Raw genomic sequence first — 22544 nt, forward strand, 5'->3', positions numbered from 1 at the left:
TTAAAATGAAAAGTAAACAAACCATTGATGTCCGAGTGTTGATGATGAGTTGAGGAGTGAAGCTGCTGTCTAGTCTGGTGGTACAGCAGCAGATACTTGTGTATCTGTTGTCAGATGGCAGCAGGGTGAACAGACTGTGGCTAGGTGGGTGTTTTAGTATTCTTTAGTTTCTGAGGGCTCTGTGCAGACGTCTCACTTCACTAATGTCACTGATGTTCTGTCAATGGAACCAGTGATGATGAATTTAGGAGTTTTAGGCCTTAAACACACTAATTATCTTTTTTAAAAGCAGACATTTACCCCCTTCATTTAAAAAACAAAATTCTTTTCACGCAACCTTCATTCTACAGAATATCTCCATGCACACAAGAGCACAAAAAATAATTACCAATGCCTGCCAGCAGGTGGCGATAAAGTCTACATCGCCGATACTTCAAATACCAGAGAAAAACATTGTGAACATGTGCTAATTAGTAGCTAACAGCTTTCCAGCACACCGCGGAGGCGCTGTGGGGAAACCAAAAACAAAAGTGGACTCACGAGTCGACAAGTGAGACATCATTGTTTCCCCAAACATTTTACATGCAGATACACAGAAACCAGAGTTGTTGTTCACTTTAGAGGGCGTTTTAAAGAATCTGAGTTTGATGAACTGAAATGCCGTTTGTGTTTGTGGACAATAGGCCAAGAAGTTCAGGAAAATGTTGTTTTGCGAAATCTGAGGAAAGCAGCTGCTGTGAAGTGATGAAATGAAATTGCCCTGTTCTGTGACCCTAGAGCTGAATTTCTTTTCTGTTCTTCTTGCTGTGGCACAGAGAGAGGTATTGAGTTTCTTCTTTAAAAGTTTAAAATGAAACGTAAACAAACCATTGATGTCCGAGTGTTGATGATGAGTTGAGGAGTGAAGCTGCTGTCTAGTCTGGTGGTACAGCAGCAGATACTTGTTAACTGTTGTCAGATGGCAGCAGGTTGAACATACTGTGGCTGGGTGGGTGTTTAAGTATTCTTTAGTATCTGAGGGCTCTGTGCAGACGTCTCACTTCACTGATGTCACTGATGTTCTGTTGATGGTACCAATGATGTTCTGGGTGGTTTTAATTACCTGCTGTAGAGCCGTCCTGTCCTGGGTCGTGATGAACCGTGCCACTTTGTCATGTTTCCAGTCAGGATACTTTCTATTGCTCCTTGGTGAAAGATGACCACAGTGTTTAGTTTTCCAGTCACCTTCATGGCTGAGTTTGTGTTGCATGCTGAGCTGAAGTCAACAAACAGAATCCTGATGTAGCTGTTCTTAATCTCCAGGTGTTTGCAGACAAAGGGAAGGGCAGTGGATATGGCATCCTCTGTGGATCTGTTGGTTCTGAAAGTATACTGGTGCGGGTCAAAGCTGGCAGGGGTGTTGTCTTTGATGTGCTGGAGAACCAGTTCCTCAAAACACTTCATCAGGATGGGGGTGAGAACCACAGGGCGGTAGTCTGTACTACTGCTGCAGTATTAATAAATATGGGCACCAAAGGGAGTTACGTAACATAAAACCTTATAAAAAGCATAGAAATTATCATTTTTTTAGTCCCTAAGGCAATCAGCAGTAAGGTAAATTATAACACAGGCTGCCGTACTTGTATGTTAATTCCCCATGCTCCCATATACAGCTACTCTTATATATGATGTAAGTATAGAATACCATAATGAAAAGATTTATTACCTTACACAACCTTTATGCTGTTTGAAATCTACTACTAAATGGTGCTGGCCGTAAATTAGTTACATAAATCCCACATGTCAGGCAGAGATAAGGATCCTTATTCATATATGTGCATTAAAATGCAGATTGAATAAAGTAGGGAGCAGAAAAAATGATGCTGTATTAATAAAGAAGCCGCAGATGTTATGTTTGCTTATAGGATACATGTACAAGTAACCTTGTACAGGAGCATTTGTGCATTTTGAGACTGGAGAAGCTGACCTTTTTCTTTCTTTGCAATGTTTACTGTTATGCGTCACTGAATGTATGTGTGATTTATGGCTTTTTATGTGATGTGGGTTTGAATGCAATATGTACTCTGAGTCTTAACAAGATGTTTTATGATATACGAAAGAAAAACTCAAAGAACATGATCATTTGTATTCACTTTGATTCGTCTGCTGATTCATGTGAGCAGCAAATCTACTCTTCAAGCTAACAATAAAAAACCTGATATGTCTAAAGTCCAATTCATCATCAAAATCAAACACAGAATATTGATCATGAGGCTTGATTATTCCCTCCAAGCCGCCGTCATTACAACCCTACAGTAAATCCATATGCATTGTGTGCAGGGAGCTGCTCATTGAGCGAAGGACAATCTCCCCTGCAGTATTACAGCCCCCTTACAAGGAGCGAGCTGATCCTTGACACCGCTATTGCAACGCACTCCTATAAATCCCCCCGAGGCTTTAAATAACCCCAGCCAAGAACAAATGCCACAATGCCTCAGGTACGCGTGGATGACAAACAACCCCCATCATCTGCACAGATCACATCTGACACAGACGCTCACCCCGGTGCTCTTCTGTTGAAACGTGACTTTTGGGAGAAGCACACACTGGTGGGCATTAAAGAAAAGCACGGATCATGTACTGAGTGACAAACCCACAGAGAATTATCAGCCCTCAACTCTGCGCAGATTATAACATCTATCTATCAGCTCATTGTATTGGATTTCTGGCTGTGTTTTCACCTGCACTATGGACTGCTGTTTGGTGGTTTGGCAGACTGGCAGCTAAAGCTAGCAACTAGTGGGTGAATGTAGCAGATAAAGAGCCAGATATTTCCCTCAGGAATTAGTGGAGACAAATAATGGTGCTAAAAGGAGAGTTAATATTGGACTAACATTCAATAAACACATGCTCGTGTTGCTCCAGAGCTGCTAGATGTGGCGCTAATAGGCCAACTGTCTGCTAACACGTTCGCCTAACAGGCAGGGGATCTCTCAGGCATAACAAACGATGTTTGCAGAGTGTGGGGAGGGCCGGGTGGAGCAGAGAGGCAGAGGAGGAGGTGCAGAGCGAGACCTCCTGGAGGAATAAACACCAAGAGACTCATCAGATTCTGCTCGGATCAACTTCTGGGATTTATCTTCACTCCCAGCTTGGTTAAGGAGAGTTAGATGCAGACCTAGACCGCTTGGAGGAATAAACACCCACAGTCGCATCTGGTTCAGCTCTGATCTAGAGCCAATTACAGGTGGGAGGAGAGCTCAGAGATTACTTCTCAAATTCTGGGATTGAATTATTGGTTTATCCTCACTCCCAGCTCGGTTAAGTAGAGAGTCAGGTGCAGATCTGGACCGTCTGGAGGAATAAACACTCGGAGTCGCGTCAGATTCTGCTCTGATTCAGAGCTGATTACCGACAGACGAATGTTACCTTTTATCACAGACACACACCCTTTGTTGAGTTAGGTTATGTTCAGAAAAGTACTCTTGCTTATTAACACAAAATGATCCTGCAGTGAAACTTGCACAAAAAACACGAGGTGCAAATTAACTCGTTGAAAATCTATCTGGCATGAAGACGAACCGTAACAAAAGTGTTTGTTGTTGTATTGACCAAATCAAAGAGATGTCATGTGTCCGTGAGATTAATGTGATAACAGATGGATTTTTTTTCCTCATGTTTCCAGTCTTTATGCTATGCTAAGCTAACCAGCAGCAAGTTTTCACAATCATTCACATGAGAGCGGTCTAAATCTTCTCGGGAACAAAGTAAATAATCACACTTCCCAAAGCTATTTCTTTATATTTATACATCTTTAGCTTTTATATTTATACTTTTGTTTGTGTTAATATTGTTTTAGCTTTTTATTTGTCACTTTTTCCTCAGCTTTTTGTCTCTCAAGCTGCTGTAACAAGTGAATTTCCTTGCGCAGGATCAATACATTTTATCTTATCTTATTGTATAACCCTTCCAATTGTCTCCCCATTCGTTACAAATGTGTTTTCCACAAGCAAAATGTAAACCCTTGGACCCTAAAGTCTGCCACAGCCTGGAACGAAGCAAAGCTAAAAATAACCAGATTTCAATTTTTGTACGTGCCGCCTCAAGAATTACATTAAGTTAAGTCGAATAAACTGATTTGAAGGAGGGCTAAGGAGAAAAAAGCAATAAAGACAGAAAGAAGAAAAAGAGAAATTGAGATTGGGGTTTATTAAAACACAATTGCATTAGCAGACCGAAAGGTAGAATCAATCCAGTGTGCATTAGACCTGCTGACCGTCCTCCCTTAATTCATATAAATGTTCTGCATGTCCGTTCTGCTTTTTTAAATCCACAGAAGTATTCGGCCGAGCTACAGTCACATCTGTGTGCGGCGCAGACAGTGCCTTCTTACCACCTCGCTTTTGTGTCGGCGTATGATTCAGAGTTTACACCAACATTGTCACAGCGAATAAGACGGTGGATGTCACACCCCAAAATAGCCCTCATCCCAACAGCGAGAGGCAGAAAACTGAATTCAGATGCGGCGTAACGTGATAGAGGGAGGGAGGCAAGCTGCTATTGATCCACTGAAGCCTCGTTCAATATGAGCCCATATCCACTGACACATGGCAGATATGACCAACCGCCCACTCGGGTTCTTGGCCACTGTTTAGATTTATCCCAATTAAAATTTGATCCACCATCAGTCTCATTTGGCTTCATCGCAAGTGTTGGGAAGATGGCCGTTACCAGGGTTACTGTACATGGCCATGTCTCCTGAATTACAGAAGAAGCATACTGGTCACGTAAATTAGTCATTTGAAAAAAAAAAACGAGACACTTAAAGCTTTTTCCTGATATTCCATGAGCATTGTGTGCAAACTGTACATGACGCAGAGCAAAGCTCTCCTCTGAGAGCAGCTGTCAGTGCACAGCTGAGATATCTGCTATCAAGTCTCTGCTTGCTGTCTTGTCGAATACGTTCCCCAGGAGATGCAGCTTCCCTCCGCGAGTGGATGATGCAAGAAAAAGATGCCCTGATCCAACCTCGGCCTTTCTGTACAAGTTGTTGTCTTTGTACAGTCTTTAAAGGAGACTTTTAATTTTTGTCCTTTCCCTCACCGTTTTATATTCTTGGCAGCATGGAGGCCAGTGACGATGTGACGTTGATCACCAGTTTGTGCACATACTAAAGTATCTTTATTTACTTGCAACCACCAGATGTTGATAACGTGTCATCACGTAGCGCGTCGGGAAACACGTCAGAATCCCGTGTCTACTGCAGAGTCAGGTGACATCATCCTCCATCACCATGCCACGCACTTGTATATTTAACACCCAGCTGCTAGTTTCGCACGTAAGAATTTATTTAGCACCGCTGCTCTGTTGTTTATGTGGCTTAGGCGTTTGTGAGCTGACCAATCAGAGCGGAGTGGGAAGCGGGGCCTTAAAGAGACAGGAGCTGGAACAGTGATGAAATATACCTCACAAAGTGTCTCAAAGCACAGTTTTGTGTCAGCATGTTAATGATTTGTTTATTTGTAGGTTGGAAGAGAGATGGTATTGATCAGTTTTTACTTTTCAAAGTCACTGGTGGGTGAAATGTGGTCTACATGAGACCCAGTATTGCAGTGCACTATCACTATCTTTATTGCTGAACGTCTAAACCCTGCTGGATTGATTGGAGTAGACTCAGATCACCTTGTGTGTGCTGGGTGTGGAGACTGGCTCCTAATTAATGATCGAGAGCAGCTCGGATTATTCCCCTCGCAGCCAATCAGGGTGTGATGGCGCCTGTTGGTGAAGGCTTAAGAGAGGTGGGGAATGACACCCGGGTGATTGTGATTCTGTACTTGACTCACCGACATGGACCTCATCCGAACAGATTGTCAGCCAGAGACTCTGCTCTGTTGACATTTCTCTGCTGTCTTGTTCTTTCTGATTAAGGGAAGTTTTTAGTATTCTGCATCAGAACCGGGCCGTGCTCAGGTTTCTGTTATCTTCACTGAACCCCTTTATTGTAATTCCTCCCTGGTGATGTCTTTTTCTCTTACCGTCCTTGACCGCTTTTATTTGTTATTTTTATCCCGTTTGCCTAATCTTTTAATTTGTTCTCACTGTAGTTATTCATTTTACTTGTAAAGACTCATATTGACTTTTTTTGTTTTTACATTTTCTGTCAACTTAGCTTCCTCGTGTTTGTTCTGTAATATTGTCTTCCTGAGTTTCCTGTTTCCTTCTTGTTTGTCAAAGCTCTTTAAAATAAAGTTTATTATTATTATGTCATACGCCTGTCATTTGTTTTTCGTTTTGTTTCATTGGGCAAACTTTAAAAGGTGGAAAAATGAAGTCGCACAGTTTCATGATCCCCTGACGAGGCATTTGTTTCATTATTACTGAGGTATTGCAAGAGCTGTGACTCCCCACAGATGTATTTTTGTTGCTCTGTTTTTGTTTTATGGAGTTCGGGAAGGGTTCTTCAGTGTTTCCCTCCCAGCACCACCACAGGCTGACTTTACTCCACGTTTCCATCTTTATATAACCACCAAGTGACGATCCTTGCATCCTGAGGAGCAGCTCACACTGTTGGGATGCTTAAATATTTCAGCATCGTGGGGTTTGTTTTCTTTAAGTCTCCATCGAGCCAAAAGCAACGACTCTGACCTCAAACCCGAGAAAGAAAGAGACACTCCTCCAGCTGACTTGGGATTTGCCATCACTGTCGAACAATAAATGTCAGTATTTTCCCATGTAATTTTAATAAGTCTGATCTGACTGGCTGCAGAATAAAACTGCATTTCTTCCCATTGTTGTGCCATTGTAATTTCTGACAAAATGACTCATGATCCCATCAAAATAAACTGAGGAAGATCCGTCCAAATCCTGCAGCAGAGTAAACGACCCCCCGCTGTGAGAGCAGAGTCAGTTGGCAGGCTTCATCAAACAGCGGCGCTGGAAGTTGTTGTTACAGGATTTTTGGTCTGGAGGAAAATTGATTACTCGCCTCACAATCTCGGAGCAGCCTCAGCAAAATTGCACCTGCCAGAGCCGCACCTCGTCACTTTACAACCATCCATTCAGCTTATGGATCACAGAGCAGGGTGGTGTGTATAATACAGGAGACACAGTTCATTTCACACCTCTCCCGTATACTTCACAAACTGTCCAATTTTTTAATCTTGACGTGGCACACTCCAAGGTCGAGCAAGTAAACAGTTTCAGGTTCCTGTGAATACACGTCACAGAGGAGCTGTCGTGGTCCTCACACATCTCCACCCGGCTAAATAAAGCACAGAAAAAACTTTACTTCTCGTCAACTTTTCCAGAGGAGCAATAGAAAGTATCCTAACTGGAAACATCACAAACTGGCACCCATCACGGCCCAGTACAGGACGGCTCTACAGCAGCTGATTAAAACCACCCAGAACATCACTGGTAGTGTTGACAAATATACTAAAAGACAACACCCACCCAACCACAGTCTGTTCACCCTGCTGCCATCTGACAACAGATACAGAAGTATCTGCCGCTGTACCAGCAGATTGTACAGCAGCTTCACTCCTGAACTCATCATCAACACTTGGACATGAATTGTTTGTTTACTTTTTATTTAACAGAAGAAACTCAATACCTCTTCAAATCACACCAGCAACACTCCACCATGAGGTAGTTGATGTTTCTGACTATTATGTATTAATAGTCTGCATTAAGCTGCCCTGATATCAAAATATTCAGCTTTAATTCAATATTAGTATTTAAAAAATGTCTCTTTTCCATAATGAAGGGGGGGAAAAAGAAGTTCTTGGGACACAAAATATGGCAAAACAATCACACAGAAAAGATACTTTTGACTTATTTCATTTTTATCCCATAATGGGGAAAGCACAGTAAAAACTTTAATTGTAAGAACAGTATAAAGAATATAAACAAGACACAAACAGTGACTGAATTCTCACCATTGCACACATGATTGTAGAAAGTGTGCAGTTGAAAGTTTGCTGGTGGTTCTCACTAATAGCTTCTGATGGCACCATGTTGTTTTTGTGCTGCTCCTGTGTGATCGGGACTCTGGTCCATAGAAAATTACAACAGAAATGTAATTATAATCTTGTACTGCATAATGACGATTAAATTGATCAGGGTTGTTGAATCTCGCTCCTCTTATGTAACATATTGTATTAAAGGCTGTAAATAAGATCTCAGCGCTCCACTGACGAGATTTATTCAATTTTTGCCACACATTGTCAAATCTCCAGTGTCACAGGAAAGATGGCAGGTAGTTGGCATGGAAACCATCTTAGATGTGGTGCAGGCAGAATAAATGGCACCGGTGGATCTCTGCTGTCCCAAACTAATCAGTCCCGTTGTCGGCTGCTCTGCCAGTGGCGATGGCTGCTGCTTTTGTTTGTTCCAGCCAACCTGCTGCACGGCACCTTCCCTCGTTAGTGCCTATTGTGTCCAAAGCAAACAGCCCCCCTCCTCGCTTATTCACCAGTCCTCCCTCATCATAATCAGCAATGGCACCATGAAATGATCTCCTTCAGTTATTGTCTGAATGAAGGTTAACTGATTTGTACAACAGCTCAAGGTCAGCCTCTTCCATGTCTTAGTCACGGCTGCAGCCAACATTTCTTCTCGTAGTCTGATTGTAGTATAAATTGACAGTTAATTCTGTAAAAGCAGCCCACTTTGTTTTCATTTCTTTGTCAGATCTTCGTCCAGCCCGCGGCTCGCCTGCTGCTCAGCCTTTTCCTGATGAGAGAGGACGGTTGGCTGCTAATGCACCGCAATGCCTCTCTCTCAATAATAGCACAACCAGGCAACTCTGTGACCTCCAGGAGGGTCCAGTAAACACAGAAACAATGCTTTTAGTCTTTGACAGTGACTGGCATCACAACAAGAGCGCTCGCACAATCTTCTAATTTGCATTACTGACTGTGTACCTGTGATTATGTTGCCCTAATTAGCAAGTAAGGTGTGAAAATTATTTTAAATTAATGCTGAACAGGTGACATCTGCATCTGTGTGTGATGACGAGCTGCCAGCTCAGCCCAGCACTTGATATTCACCTCTTAGAGGGTTCTATATGGAGGCCTGAAGCGGCCAATTCTACAATGAATTAAGAAATAAATACATGGGCCAAAAAAATTGATGAATATGTCACAACATATATCAAAGATGATCGTTTGTTAATTTTTAAAAGGTGACAGAAGTTGATTTTTTTACCATTAATTTACTCAACTATTTAATTGTATTTTTCATAATTTATTAATTTTATTAAAATGTATTTCAAATTCTTTTCCTGCTGCGTTTTCTCCCCTTTAATCCACAAACTTACCACCTCAACAAAGGAGGTTATTTTTAAACCGCGTCCAGTTATTTGTCAGCAGGATTACACAAAGAACTACTTGACTGATTTTCATGAAACTCGGATGGAGGATGAGTCTCAGCCGAGAATGAAGCCTGTTAACTTTTGGCATGGATCTTGATAACGGAGCGGATCCAGAAAACTTTTTCTCACTTTATTTAATATCGCAAGATAGGGCAACATTTCTGTCAGTCTCTCAGGTAATAATGCAGGTAAACTGATGAAAAATCAGATGTGTTTAGGTGGCTTGTAATTGCTAGTGAGTACAATATGATGTGAATCTAAATAAATATTAAGATCTAGCGGTTTTAAATATGTTTTATTTGAAATTGAAATAGACTTGATTGAATTAAATGGGACTGTTGGGCCCTGGCGGAGGTATGCACTCTACTGAGTGCCATTAAAATGTATTTCTGTGGTTTTTGGGGGGTTTTTTGTACATGTCTGCGTCGGCTGCCGAAGCCAATCACAATAATTTATTTTGATCAATTTTCGATTTGGACAGTTTCAGCCCTCCATACTGTGAAATCTATTGTATACAGCAGTACAATTTTAAAACTTCGAAGTAAAACTCTGTCATCAGGATTAATTTTTCTTGTAAAGAAATATGAAAAATGGTTGCCATTAGCAACCTGAGATGGAACAAACGGTGACATAACCTTCACCGTCGGAGACTAATGAGTGGTGCATTTCTCCGGGCTGTGACACTGGACCCTCGTTTCTCTGTCAGTACAGTGATACATGACAAATAAAGATTGTGATGAGGGTTACAACGATTGCTTTCATTATTGATTGAGCCTTTGAACTCTGCCACAGAAATGGTTCACCTGTGCCTTTATTTGTATTTTATTTATTGTGATGCCATTTCTTGTATTTCATGCAGTTATGTAAGTCAATAACGACAATAATCAATTGGAAATGGTGTCATTGTTTAAAAAAAATACAAATATCTGAATTATTGCTTTACACTGTGAGTTATTTGAGCTGTCTATCTTTCAGTTTTTAGGATATTCTCATTTTAATGAGCTGAGCAGAAAGTGTTTTGATAATTTCACCTAGAAATCAAGATGATCTTAAAACGCTTCATTTCAGTGCACATGTGTTATTCTCTACTTGATGACATCATCATTAGCAGCTGTAGATTTCTGCTGCACGAGAAAGACTCATGCCTTTGTGGTTGTTATATTTCAGACCGATTTTAAGCAGATACATGCAAAAACTAAGCCCACAGGAGGTTCATCGTCATTGGGTTCATTTGCTTTATGACTTTTTCTCCTTTACACCCTCTATAAAGTGGCAGAAAATAGTGGGGAAAGTCCAAAACAATTTCCTGAAGCCTCAGGTGATGTCATTAAATTGATTGTGTTTGTCAAACCAACCCTCCAAAAGACCTAAATATATTCAGTATGAGGGATGAGACAGATTTTCACTCGAAAATGATCTAACCGATTACTTGTTTATCGAAAATAGCTGCAGCTTAATTTCCTGCAGACCAATTAATCAAAGGTGTGATATCTCAGAAAGGGTGTCAGACTCACATCATGCATGTTCTCTATCAGCGCTGTGCATGTTTGCTGTTCAGGGAGCTGAAATAGGCTTCATTACTGTCAGGAACTATCGAAGGGCATTTCCTCAGCCACATGACAGATACAGCCAGGGTGTCAGGGGAAAAAGTTATTGCTATTTGAAAAGGGCATTTCTGCACCCAAGACAAAAAGCCAGGGGAGTGCTCTCCCCTGTGCACCCCTGCTGCAACATATGTGAGACTGGAAAATAAATCAAGTGATGGATTATTCCAACAGGGTTATTTTTTTTCTCTCCCGAGTGGAAAAATCTCTACTCTTCGCGTCAGGAAATGATCTATGCAAATTGAACCCTCGGCAGAAGATGAACGAGGCTGTAAAACCTGAGCAATAAAGAAGCCTCAGTTTTTATGAAGAAAAAAAAAAAAAATAGAAATAGAAAAATAGAATGAGCATGATGACTGGCTGCCTGAGGAAATCTGTGTGGCAGCTCATGCAGTTATCACACAGCGTAAAAATCAATCTGGAAAGCGTTTGATCAGATGGAGACCAATGGATGGAGGCGAAAAAAATGATGGAAAATCATTTTAGTCGTGGCACATCAAAGACCTTCCTCTTATCATCATGTTTTTATCTGAGGTTCTTGTGTTACGTAAAAGTGTCATTTAAACACAAAGATATCTTGTGTATTTCTACTTTAAATAAACTTTTGATAAAAGGCGAGACAGAAAATGTCACGTTGTGCTCCTTTTACAAGTAAAACCCCTCTGGTTAAAGGAGCATTATGTAGTTTTGAGGAGGAAGTTTTAATTAGAGGAGAAATATCTTCACTGACTGACTTGTGTTTCTTTATCTAAACAAACTTAATGATCAAACTCTCTCTGTTTTCACGACTGATTGACGGAAAACACAATTTATACTGTTTTACTTTGCTTATATGTGGCGGACCCTGCCACCTTTCAGTGTTCTGGGGACTTTATTTCCCGCTGAACAGCTTGTTTCTTCACTTATGGGGACAAGTTTGTATTATTACCTCATTAATATTGTAAATATTAAAAGTCTGAGTTTGAAATGAGTTTTAATGTAGCTGTTTCAGATGGCCAAACAGTTTGTGTGATAACCAGAAAACAAAATCAACAAAGCAATGACACCAGAACACTTACATGATTTAGACCTGAAATGCGGTGGAATGGAGGTGTTCAGTTGCATAGAAAATATAATGCATATAATAAGTGACTGCATTAGTATTCATTGACTTTAAAGTGACTGACCTAGTTCAACAGAGGTCCAGATGTGCAAGCCTGATTGAGACCTTCCACACAGACTCAGTGTTGTGATTGCAGCTAAAAGTGCATCTTGACTTGAAGGGGGTGAGTCACTTATTTTAAATGATATATTTCAAATGTATTGACATTACATTGTTTTCTCTTTTTTACCTGTAAAAAGGGGAAAACAATCATGAACAGGTCGCACAGCAGGGCGTTATAAACAGGAAACAGCACCCTCTTGTGTTCAACTGACAGAGTCACAACATCCAAACATTTGATTCACTCAAGATTTATTTTATCAATATAAATAAAATGTTGATTAAAAAAAAAAAAATTAAAGGCAAATCCTGCATAATATAAACATACTTTTATTTTGAAAGAAAAACACTTTTATTTGTCGGCATTGGGACAAACGTCTCTGATTGGCTCATTCTTAGACACTGGGCGGGACAATGCGACAGCAGCGACCAATAGCGTTTGAGCTCACCGCCCCACATCAGAAAGTAAACAGTCTTGTTTTGATCTGTCAAAAAATCCCCAGCCGACTGAACGTCTCGTTACACCGGCGGTCAGCAGACTGTCCGACACTTTATGTTTGACGAACACAGACGATACTTTCGCTCTGTCGTTTTGTTTCACTTTATAAATATCTTGCTTTCTGTTTTTATTAGTGCGTTTCATGAGCCAGCAGGCGAACAAGCTGTAAGCTAGCTCGCTAGCTAGGTTGTTGTTATTTACCGTTTAACTCACTAAACATTAGCTGGCGGGTTTGCAGCGAGGTGGCAGCTAGCAGCGGGTCGACGGTTCGACGAATGTATGTAACTATAAACTTTCACTTGTGTCTATAAGCTGTGTAGATGAAGCTATGATGTGTATAACTCACACTGACTGTGCTGTGACATTTCAAGAAACCATAACCTCCTTCTTTAGCTTCCAAGCTAGCTGCCCAGCCCATTCCTTCACTTCCTGTCTGTCTCTGCTCGTCTTCTTCCATTGTTGTTGACATTAATAACAAATATGTGAACACTCAGAATGATATAGAACAGATCGAAGTGATGAAGCCTGAACGTCAGTGTCCTGCCATGGCTGAGGATAGGGAGGTGAGTCCAGTGGGGGGACGTGCTGGATCCTCGGGCCGCCCGGGCCGTCAGACCTACACAAGCTCAGCCCATTTCCGCAGCCTGCTGGACGGACTGCTGGCTCTGAGACAGAGTGGCATCCTGTATGATGTGGTGCTGCTGGTGGAGGGTCGACCCATCCAGGCCCACCGGATACTGCTGGCAGCCTCCTGTGATTACTTCAGGTAAAACTCACACCAGGTGTGCAGGATGCTTTACTTCCGGTTTCTCCATTTTTCTTTAATTCATTTTATTTTTGTCACAGCATCATAATTATCCAACCTGTGCAACTTGTTTTCCGGTCGTGCATGAATCACTGTCATTCTCAAAATAAGTTCAGGAGTATCAAGGTGTGTTTCTGTTTCACTTGATTATTTATTGTGTGACATATCCGAATTTGTATTTTGTGATTATTCTTGGTCCCCAAAAATCATGCAGCACATTTGTTACATATCCATGTTTTATTTGTGTTTTGTTTGCAGACTCATGGCTCAAAGCTTGAATGAATGGATTAATCCCTGCACACGCTAATATGCACCTGTTTCCCAAATATCCCTAACTCGTTTTGAGTCGTGGTACAAACCCATCCTGTATGTAGAAGGAGCGAGCGCACTGCGCAGGCAGGAGTATCTTGGATATCATCGACCGCGACCAGATGGCTTGAATTCTTGTTTTTTGCAGAACCGGTTGTGTTTCCTACTTACACAATAGCACATTCAGTCCTGCCAGTGAGGGCGTCTTGTCTCTGAATACAATATGTCACAAGACACAGCCAAGACTCGGTGCAGATTCCAGTGTAAACAAATGTGTGTGGCCCCTGCAGCTTATCAGTATCTGTCTTATGATCAGCTGTGGTGTGCCTGTTTTAGCTTTACTATGCAGCTTGTGTTTACTTGTCTGGAGATTGTTTTGTTCCAGCCTACTGCTGCTTTCTACAATCTGTCAGATGAGCAGAGCCGTGTTCACGACAACTTTTGTAATTCATAAAAGTGGCATCTTGTGTGTGACGTTTATAAATAACTAGTACAACGTATGAATACAAAGGAACAGTTGTAGAGGCCTGACGTGGTTTGTTTTTTCCTCACCTCTCCTCGCTCCTCTCTGGAGATGCTCTTAAGGGATTGAGACATGATATCCCTCGAGATCCATTTAACGCTGTGTCACTCCACCAGGGGAATGTTTGCTGGAGGCCTTCGGGAGACGCAACAACAGGAAATCCCTATTCATGGCGTCACTTACATGGCCATGAAAAAGATCCTCGACTACATCTACACGTCGGAGATTGAGTTAGATCTGGAGTGTGTGCAGGAAGTCCTGACAGCCGCCACGCTAGTACAGGTAAGCTCCTTGTTGTTGTTTCGCTGCGTCACGTTGTTCATTGTTCTGTTTTCTTTCAGCTCATTCGTGTCCCTTTGTGTCTTAAAGCTTGAGATTGTCATGGGCTTCTGCTGTGAATTCCTTTTCTCCTGGCTGGACGAGAGCAACATCTTAGAGGTGCATCATCTCGCCGACGTCTACGGACTGCAGCAGCTCAACGCCAGGGTCCACTCCTACATCCTCAGGAACATCCAGACTCTGTCTCGAACCGATGTGTACCGACAGCTCCCCGAGGAGGAAGTGTTCAGAGCGCTGAGCAGCAACGAGCTGCAGGTGAACAGCGAGAACGAGGTGTACGAGGCGGCTCTTCACTACCACTTCAGTCCAGAGCAGGTGGAGACTGACCAGGTGTACTTGCAGGTCAGTCCTAAGGTGTGTCTGCATTTTCATCTCTCCTGCTTCATCACATACACACTAAATACCGAGCAAGTAGGGAGTCATTGAGTCTTGTTCAGACCTGGTGTTAACATCTGTCCTGAGTGATTGATCACACCTGTTAGCAGTGTGTATGTACATGTTTCCTGGGAAGAAGAAGAAGAAGAAGAAGAAGAAGAAGAAGAAGAAGAAGGACACGACTTCCTTTCAGTCTTGACAAATCAGATAATTTTGAGAGTTTTGCTCCGTGAAAGTCAGATCCAGTAACAGTAATAATGTCACTGGAGACGTATGTCAGTACCAGGTGTGAACAGCCTCTTGATCATTAGCTCCCTGCTCAGTTGTACTCACACTTTGTTGAAGCTTTACCCGCCTGAATTGCACTCAACTAATCTTTAACCATTTTAGGACAATCTCAAGATGCTCGACGCCGTCCGTTTCTGTCTGATGGAGAAACAGGTGTTGCAGAGGCTGCACGGCAGACTGGACCAGTGTCCGCTGAAGGACTCTGTGTCCGCCGCCCTGCGGTACCACGAGCAGGAGCTGTGGCAGCCCGTCCAGCAGACTCCTCTCACCCAGCCTCGCTCCACCTTCGACTGTATTCTGGGTTTTGGAGGGATGTTCAGCGCCAACTCCCTCGCAGACAGCGAGCAGTTGTTTCACGTATTCCACCCGAGCTGGGGGGAGTGGAGGACTCTGACTGCATCTCACGCCCCTCGAATGTCCAACCAGGGCATCGCCGTGCTCAACAACTTTGTTTATCTTATCGGAGGAGACATGAACAGCAATGGGTTTCGTGCCGAGAGTCGCTGCTGGAGGTGAGATCACATCCCATTTGTTCTGCGTAACAGAGTGCAGACATGAATTTTAAACTGTATTCAAGCTGTGTTCAACTTGAGACAGCAACTTATTTTCTTTAAAACTAATCTGTTGATTATTGTTGTCAAATGTTCATTACAGCTGTAACGTAAAACAAAAATGTTGATTAGCGTTTCAAAAAGTCCCACATGACGTCCTCAGACAAAGTCCACAGTCCACAAAGATATTCAGTTTACTGTCACAGACGAAAAGAGAAACCAGAAAACAGTTTTAAACAATCTCTGGTGGACAAACTGTGGCAACTTCCAACATGTCTGTGGTATCTTTTCTTTCTTTTGTTTGCTGATACAGACGTATTTGCAATAAGCTAATATTAACTGACATATAAGACCATGTGACTTTCAGTTTCACATGTTCACATGTTCTCAGATTGTTTGCTTTGTCTGACCAACAGTTCAAACCTGAAGGAATTCAGTTTACGCTGATGTCAGACAGAGACGAGCAGAAAGATCCTCGTTTGACAAGCTGGAAGCTGTTTAAATGTGTGACATGCAGCCTGACGAGGAGTGTTCCATGACACCTCACCCAGAATTCAGACATTTTTATGTTCAGTGATATGTTTCAAATTCCAAAATGATACGTAAGGAAACAGTGAAGGGCAAGTGTCCCCAGTGACAGTATAATCTCTACAAGTGTTTTTTACCTGTGTATGGATCCAAATGATTTTTCCCCCACGACAAATGTTTTTTTCATGTGTGGAACTGAGTGGAAAGAAAAATGTTTGTTTGTGTAATACTCATTCTGACCACATGAGGTCGACACGCGTCACTACCTCCTGTTCTAAACAGGACTAGAAGCATCCGAAGGTTCTTCCAGAAGAGTTTTGATAAAATATATCCTAGAAAAAAATGTCACATGTTTTCAGAGATGGAAAAAACTATTTAGACTTCAAAAATGGATCACCAGGAAAACAAAGGTCCTCAATGGCTCCTCAGGGCTTCTGTAAATATGTGCATTGATGGTTTGAGGATCTGGACACACAGAGCAGGATGAGATCATCTAGTGTGCAAGAAAACAAGCTGTGAAAATCTCCTGATCCCAGTGAGAAAAACAGGCTCAGTAGGTATGAAATAAAACCTCTGAAAGTCATGTTGCAGCCAGCGGAAGTTAAAACTATTCATGAATAAGAAAGAAATAATGTCTAAACTTCAGATTCTGTATTCCCTAAACGTGTTGCACATCATCACACTCAACTTAAAATAATCTTTAATGTGAAGAATCACTTATCAAAATGATGGCAGATTAATTTTTGTGTAAAACAAAATGACTGAAGTGTTTTGATTCTTTCTCTCCAGATACGATCCGCGGCACAACAGCTGGTGCTCCATACAGTCTCTGCAGAAGCGGCACGCTGACCACTGTGTGTGTGTGCTGGGCGGCCATATTTACGCCGTCGGAGGGCGGGACTACAGCAACGAGCTGGACTCAGTGGAGCGCTACGACCCTCAGACCAACACCTGGGAGTTTGTCTCACCCCTGAAGAGAGAGGTGAGACGGGACGACGGCTTGTAATACTGCGTCCACCCACATGATGGTGCTACAGCCTCACAGGGTTTTCCTCTCATACGTCAGGTGTTCACCTTTCCTTGACTGTCCTTTAACCTTCCCTCCAGGTGTACGCTCACGCAGGGGCGGTGCTGGACGAGAAGATGTACATCACCTCTGGGCGCAGAGGGGGTGCGTACCTCAGAGAGACCTACTGCTTCGACCCAGCGGCCAATAGTTGGACAGCGTGTGCTGACGGGCCGGTGGAGCGGGCGTGGCACGGCATGGCGGCCGTTAACGGGCGCGTTTACGTGATTGGTGGAAGCAACGATAAGGGCAGTTATCGGAGCGATGTCCTGAAGGTACACGTCACAAGTTGTCAGTAGTTCATGTGTGTCAGGTTCTACGTGCTTCAGAACAAAGCACATCAAAAGGAATAATTACAGTATAATTTCTTTGTACAGCATGCAGCACCTTTTATGAAACAGAGTCATTCATATCCCTTTTTTTATTTTTTCAGGTGGGGTGTTTCGACCCTGAAGTCAACTCGTGGTCTTTAGTGACCCCCCTCCCCGCTGGACACGGGGAACCAGGCATAGCCGTGCTGGACAGTCGCATCTTCGTGCTGGGAGGACGATCTCACGACAAAGGCAACCGGATGAAATACGTCCACGTGTACAACAGCGACACAGACGAGTGGGAGAGCGGCACGGACTTCAAGGAGCGCGTCTCCGGCCTGGCAGCCTGCGTCGTCCTCATGCCCCTCCCCGTGATGGCCGAGGCCCGGAGCTGGGAGCAGCGCACCAAGGCATCGTGGGAAGAGATGGACATGGACAACTCGGACGACTCTAGCGAGGACTGACGCAGCCTCGCCGAGCTGAATGTCTGAGCACCGGAGACTGTCGAGCACTTTTCATACGCAGCATGTTGAGATTTGGTACCTTTTGTTTTATCATGAAAGCATCGCGTTCTTTCTGCACGTCGACCACTTTGAGTGCCTCTGAACCAAAGTGTCATTTGGGAACTATTTACTTTGAAAATATCTTCTTAAGATCTGATCGGACCTGGTGTTAACAATCCGTCCTGAGTGGTGAACCACAGGTGGACGGCTCTGCAGGTGCAGGTGTGAATGTCCCCGCACACTGGAGACGCATTTAAGATCCGATCACTTAGACCACAACCAGAGGTGGTGCACACTGAGGGACCGCTGAAGAAGAAGAAGAAGAAGAAGAAGAAGAAGAAGACACATGTGGGTCACTATGATGTAAATGACATGTCTGCTCTCTCTTCACCTGCAGATGTTTGTGAACACACAATCTGTAACTTTTGACATGTTTTCTGAAGCAAATACAGGAAACATTAACCAATATAGGAAACTTCTCCCTTAGAAAAACGCTCAGTTTTGTGAGTTGTTGCATGAGGAGGAACTTTATAAACTTTCTGAATCACTGTCTCTGACAAATCCTTAATATTTTGTAAATTCTGTAATTATTATTAATTAATTTCATCATGTCAGAGCTGACAGACTCAGAGCTGTCTACTTGTGATCAGAAGTTTAATGTTCCAAACGGTTCCAATTTATAAAAGAAAAAGATTTTATTGACGGTAAACATGTCAAATTATATACTGGTACCTCTGTGATCCCTCTGGAAAAAGTCACCAGACTCCCTTAAAAAATTGCCCAATTTAGTGAGTTGTTGAGTTTGTAGGAATTTTATCGACTTTGTTAATCGCTGTCTGTAACAAATTCTTAATTATTCGGGTTTTCTTGTAAATTCGGCAAATATTCTGAATTAAGTTCTTTCTATTTTTTGTGTGATCCACCCCAGGATTGGATGATAACACCGGGTCTGAACAGCGCTGTAGATAATCTCTCTTCTTCCATGAATCCCTGCCTGCTCACATGCTAACGCTACTGTTTCCGCTGCTCCCTCATTATTTCCTGTCACTGTAGCTGCTCCCACAACAGAAAGGTGACGAGTCCTGGCTATGCAATAACACAGTAATGTGGAGAGTTCTCGGCTAAATTGTTCACTTTCTGAGAATTAACGCACATCGTTGACTTTTTACTTATAGTTTAGCTGTCAGGAGTCATGTTCTCGTTCGGTTTGAAGGTCGTGCCTTGTTTTTGTGAAACCATCCTGAGCTTTTATTTGCTGTGGATTGTGTTGTTATGTTTCAGGTGGAGATGAGCCTTAGTTATTGTGCCTCTGATGTCACAGTGTGTGTTTGTGTGGCTACATGATGAGGCGCTGGTTCTGCAGGTTGTAGACATGAGCTCATGTCTGAAGTCCTGATAGTCATGTGATGAAACTCAAACCGTCGTTCTGGTTCTTTGTGTTCTGCCTCGTCGATCTTTGTTATTATATAAATTATTCCACGGCTTGATCCAAAGAGAATAATGAGAGTAGTGACGGAGGATTTCTGAGCCTTTCTTCCTGCTTCTGCTTGTCGCCTGGGTTCATTGTTCCGCTGCTCAGTAGAAGTTTAAGACGTTTAACGACACCCACTCTTCTGTGTGTCCTTTTTAGTTTCTCTCTCGTTGAAGTCGGGCGTTTGTGTGTGAAATGTGCTTTTCTGTTTCATATAATGAGATTTGTGTCTTGCACTGTAGTCGAACACACTGTTACCATAAGATATGCAAATTTAGTCTCCAGTTCATGAGATAAGTTTTGAAATTTAATAAATATAGTAATATATTTCTTCTGTCATGTCTGTTTGTTAGTCACACTGAGGACGCCGAGGTCACGCTGCTGTATTTATCTGTGAATTTTGGGTTTAACATTTAAATGTTTGAGGCCGTAATTAACGCAGATATTTTATCTGCTTTCTTTCATCCATCTCTTGTTTTTTTTCTTTCAAAATGATTTAAGCTCTTCTGTATGAACGTCCACATTTCATACTACGGAAGCCCTGAAGGACAAATTAAGTCTTCTTCTTTTTTTCAGCCTGTGAAAACATGTAAAATAAAATAATCTGGAGATTTAATTTTTTTAATCTTTGAAAACAGATAACATAAAATTGTCAAGATCTTTTTTTTCCATCTGTCAAAACAGATCAAATAAAATAATTGGGATTTTTATCTGAAAATGCATATTTAATAATTATTAAAATGTTAATAATTATTAATAAATGGGATATTGATTTTATTTTCAAGCTGTGTAAACTTAAAATAAAATTATTGGGAGATTCTTTTTATTTATTCTTTAATCTTTGAAAACGGGTAAAATAAAATTATCAAGAGATTTTTTTTTTCATCCGTCAAAACAGATCAAATATAATAATTGGGAGATTTTTTGAATTTATTTTTGAATGTTTGAAAACAGGTCAATAAAATTATCAGGAGATTTTTTTTATATCTGAAAAATTTTTAAATGAAATAATTGGGAAAATTTTTTTTTCAAGTGCCCAAAACAAGTAAAATAAAGTAATTGTTTTCACAGCTTGAAAATCTGCCAATTATTTTATTTTACACATTTTCAAATTGAAAAAAAAAATAAAAAATTCTCCAAAGTAAAATAAAATAATTGGGAGAATTTTTAACAATCTGTGGAAACAGGTTAAATAAAATAAACATGCTAAAGAAAGTTTTAGCAGGAGAAAAAAAATAATTTGTGTTTGTTTTTGTAATATTCATTTTGACCACAAGGGGCATCTTGTGTCCAATCAAGCAGGAACATTTAACACAGGAGGGAAAATATTTATTTTGATCAGATTTAGAAAAGATTTCCTCACTTGTCCCTCCGGGCTTCCGTACACGAGACTCATTCATGATCAGATTTAAGAATTCAAAGACAGAAACTAGTGAATCACTTTTCAAATAAGATGATTGATCTCATGTTTCCTGCAAACATTTTAAAATCTCATTGAGCTCAGAACGTTTTCAGTCTGTGACTCTGGACCCTCGGAGCTCCTGACGTCCTTCCTGTGGCTGAACTTCAGGTTCAGAAGTTGTTGATGCGTTTTTGAACACAGTTTTATAAAAGTGTTGGAAACATCTCAGAATCAGGTTTATTGTTTTATTCACATGGAAGGAATCTGCTTCAGTTTTTGGTGCATCGCAGGAAAGTTCCACTCTTTAGACCTTGAGCATGTTTGAACTTCAGTCTCCTGCAGTTCCTCTCCATTTGTCCCTTCACTCCCATCAGCTTTATGAAGGCCTGACTGCTGCTTTCCTCTTCCAGGCTGTTTCATCTACATCTGTTCCCCCTCCACCTCCCACCTCCTCTCAGTTTCACACCGCTGTGCCGCTGACACCAGCTCTGGACGTCCAGGATCAACAATCTGCTGCTTTATGTCGCTCTCTCCTCTTTTCTCTTCTTCATTCTGCGGCTGCAGAACCACCCGGGGGACCCTTCAGACGTATGTCGCCCACTTAAAGGCTTCTGAGTGCGGGTCGAACTGCTGCTCTTAACGCCGCCGTTATCTGAGCAATTAAAAAAGGCCCAAACCAGCCATTGATGCAGAGCTATGCAGATTAAACCCAGGGGAGCTGTGGATGAGTGTGTCAGGGGAGTTTTACTAAGTGCTCACTTTCATTTTTTTTTTGTCTCCCCCCTGCTGTGCTGGAGAGGAGGAGGTCCTGACTGAGCCGCTGTGTTCGCTGAGGAAAGTCAATATAGAACAAAGGAATCACCTGTGGATGAGATCTGGACTCAGAACACCAGACATCCAGCAGCTTTGTCTTCAAACCACTACACATTTTAAAGGGACAGTTCACCCAAAATGTAGCTGGGAGGTTTTTATTCAAATGCACAAAACAAAAACATAAAATGGCTCCACGATCCTGAGATCCCACATTGATTATAATTGACTTCAGAATCAGAAAACCTCATAAAACAGATCCGCTCAGTCATCATAAATAAACTGTAATTGTATTTTTTGATGTCTCCCTCTGACTGTTTGTTTCATCCGATATTATGTCGATAAAAACATCACGAGTATCAACGTTTCACAAACCAGTTTAGTCTGATAATCCGACCAGATTATATATTTTTCTCAGCTCCAGAGACTCAGAGTTCTGCACATCAGCTGACGTTGTTCTCATCGTTTCTGCATCTTTAAATCACAAGTTAACCTCCAGATTTTCCTGCAGCTTCTCATGTTTATTTTGATCTGTTGTGCAGCGACAGATATCTGAGTTTATTCTGCAGGATGAGCTGATAAATCACTCGTATGTTTTATTATGTTT

The 22544-nt window shown here is 41.8% G+C and overlaps 1 protein-coding gene across 3 annotated transcripts; it reads left to right on the forward strand.

Moving 5' to 3' along the window:
* Window positions 1-12607: 12607 nt before the first annotated feature.
* Window positions 12608-20052, forward strand: klhl22 (kelch-like family member 22). 3 transcript variants are annotated; one of them, XM_030417944.1, is made up of 8 exons: window positions 12608-12933; window positions 13151-13422; window positions 14410-14575; window positions 14663-14986; window positions 15398-15807; window positions 17164-17356; window positions 17482-17715; window positions 17874-20052. In XM_030417944.1, the coding sequence occupies exons 2-8, from the start codon at window positions 13175-13177 to the stop codon at window positions 18213-18215; spliced, it is 1917 nt and encodes a 638-aa protein (XP_030273804.1). In that variant the 5' UTR covers window positions 12608-12933; window positions 13151-13174; the 3' UTR covers window positions 18216-20052. The 3 variants fall into 3 exon arrangements, with proteins under 3 accessions (XP_030273804.1, XP_030273806.1, XP_030273805.1); XM_030417946.1 differs by having other exon boundaries at window positions 14663-14974; XM_030417945.1 differs by lacking the exon at window positions 12608-12933 and having other exon boundaries at window positions 12940-13422.
* Window positions 20053-22544: the final 2492 nt, after the last annotated feature.

The sequence above is a fragment of the Sparus aurata genome, chromosome 5, assembly GCF_900880675.1.
Source record: "Sparus aurata chromosome 5, fSpaAur1.1, whole genome shotgun sequence".
In the NCBI taxonomy this organism is placed as follows: Eukaryota; Metazoa; Chordata; class Actinopteri; order Spariformes; family Sparidae; genus Sparus; species Sparus aurata.

Coding starts and splice junctions, on each gene's coding strand:
- klhl22 (XM_030417944.1), top strand. CDS start 13,175: ATGAAGCCTGAACGTCAGTGTCCTGCCATGGCTGAGGATAGGGAGGTG. Junction 15,808..17,163: donor GCCGAGAGTCGCTGCTGGAG/GTGAGATCACAT, acceptor CTTTCTCTCCAG/ATACGATCCGCGGCACAACA. Junction 17,357..17,481: donor TCTCACCCCTGAAGAGAGAG/GTGAGACGGGAC, acceptor CCTTCCCTCCAG/GTGTACGCTCACGCAGGGGC.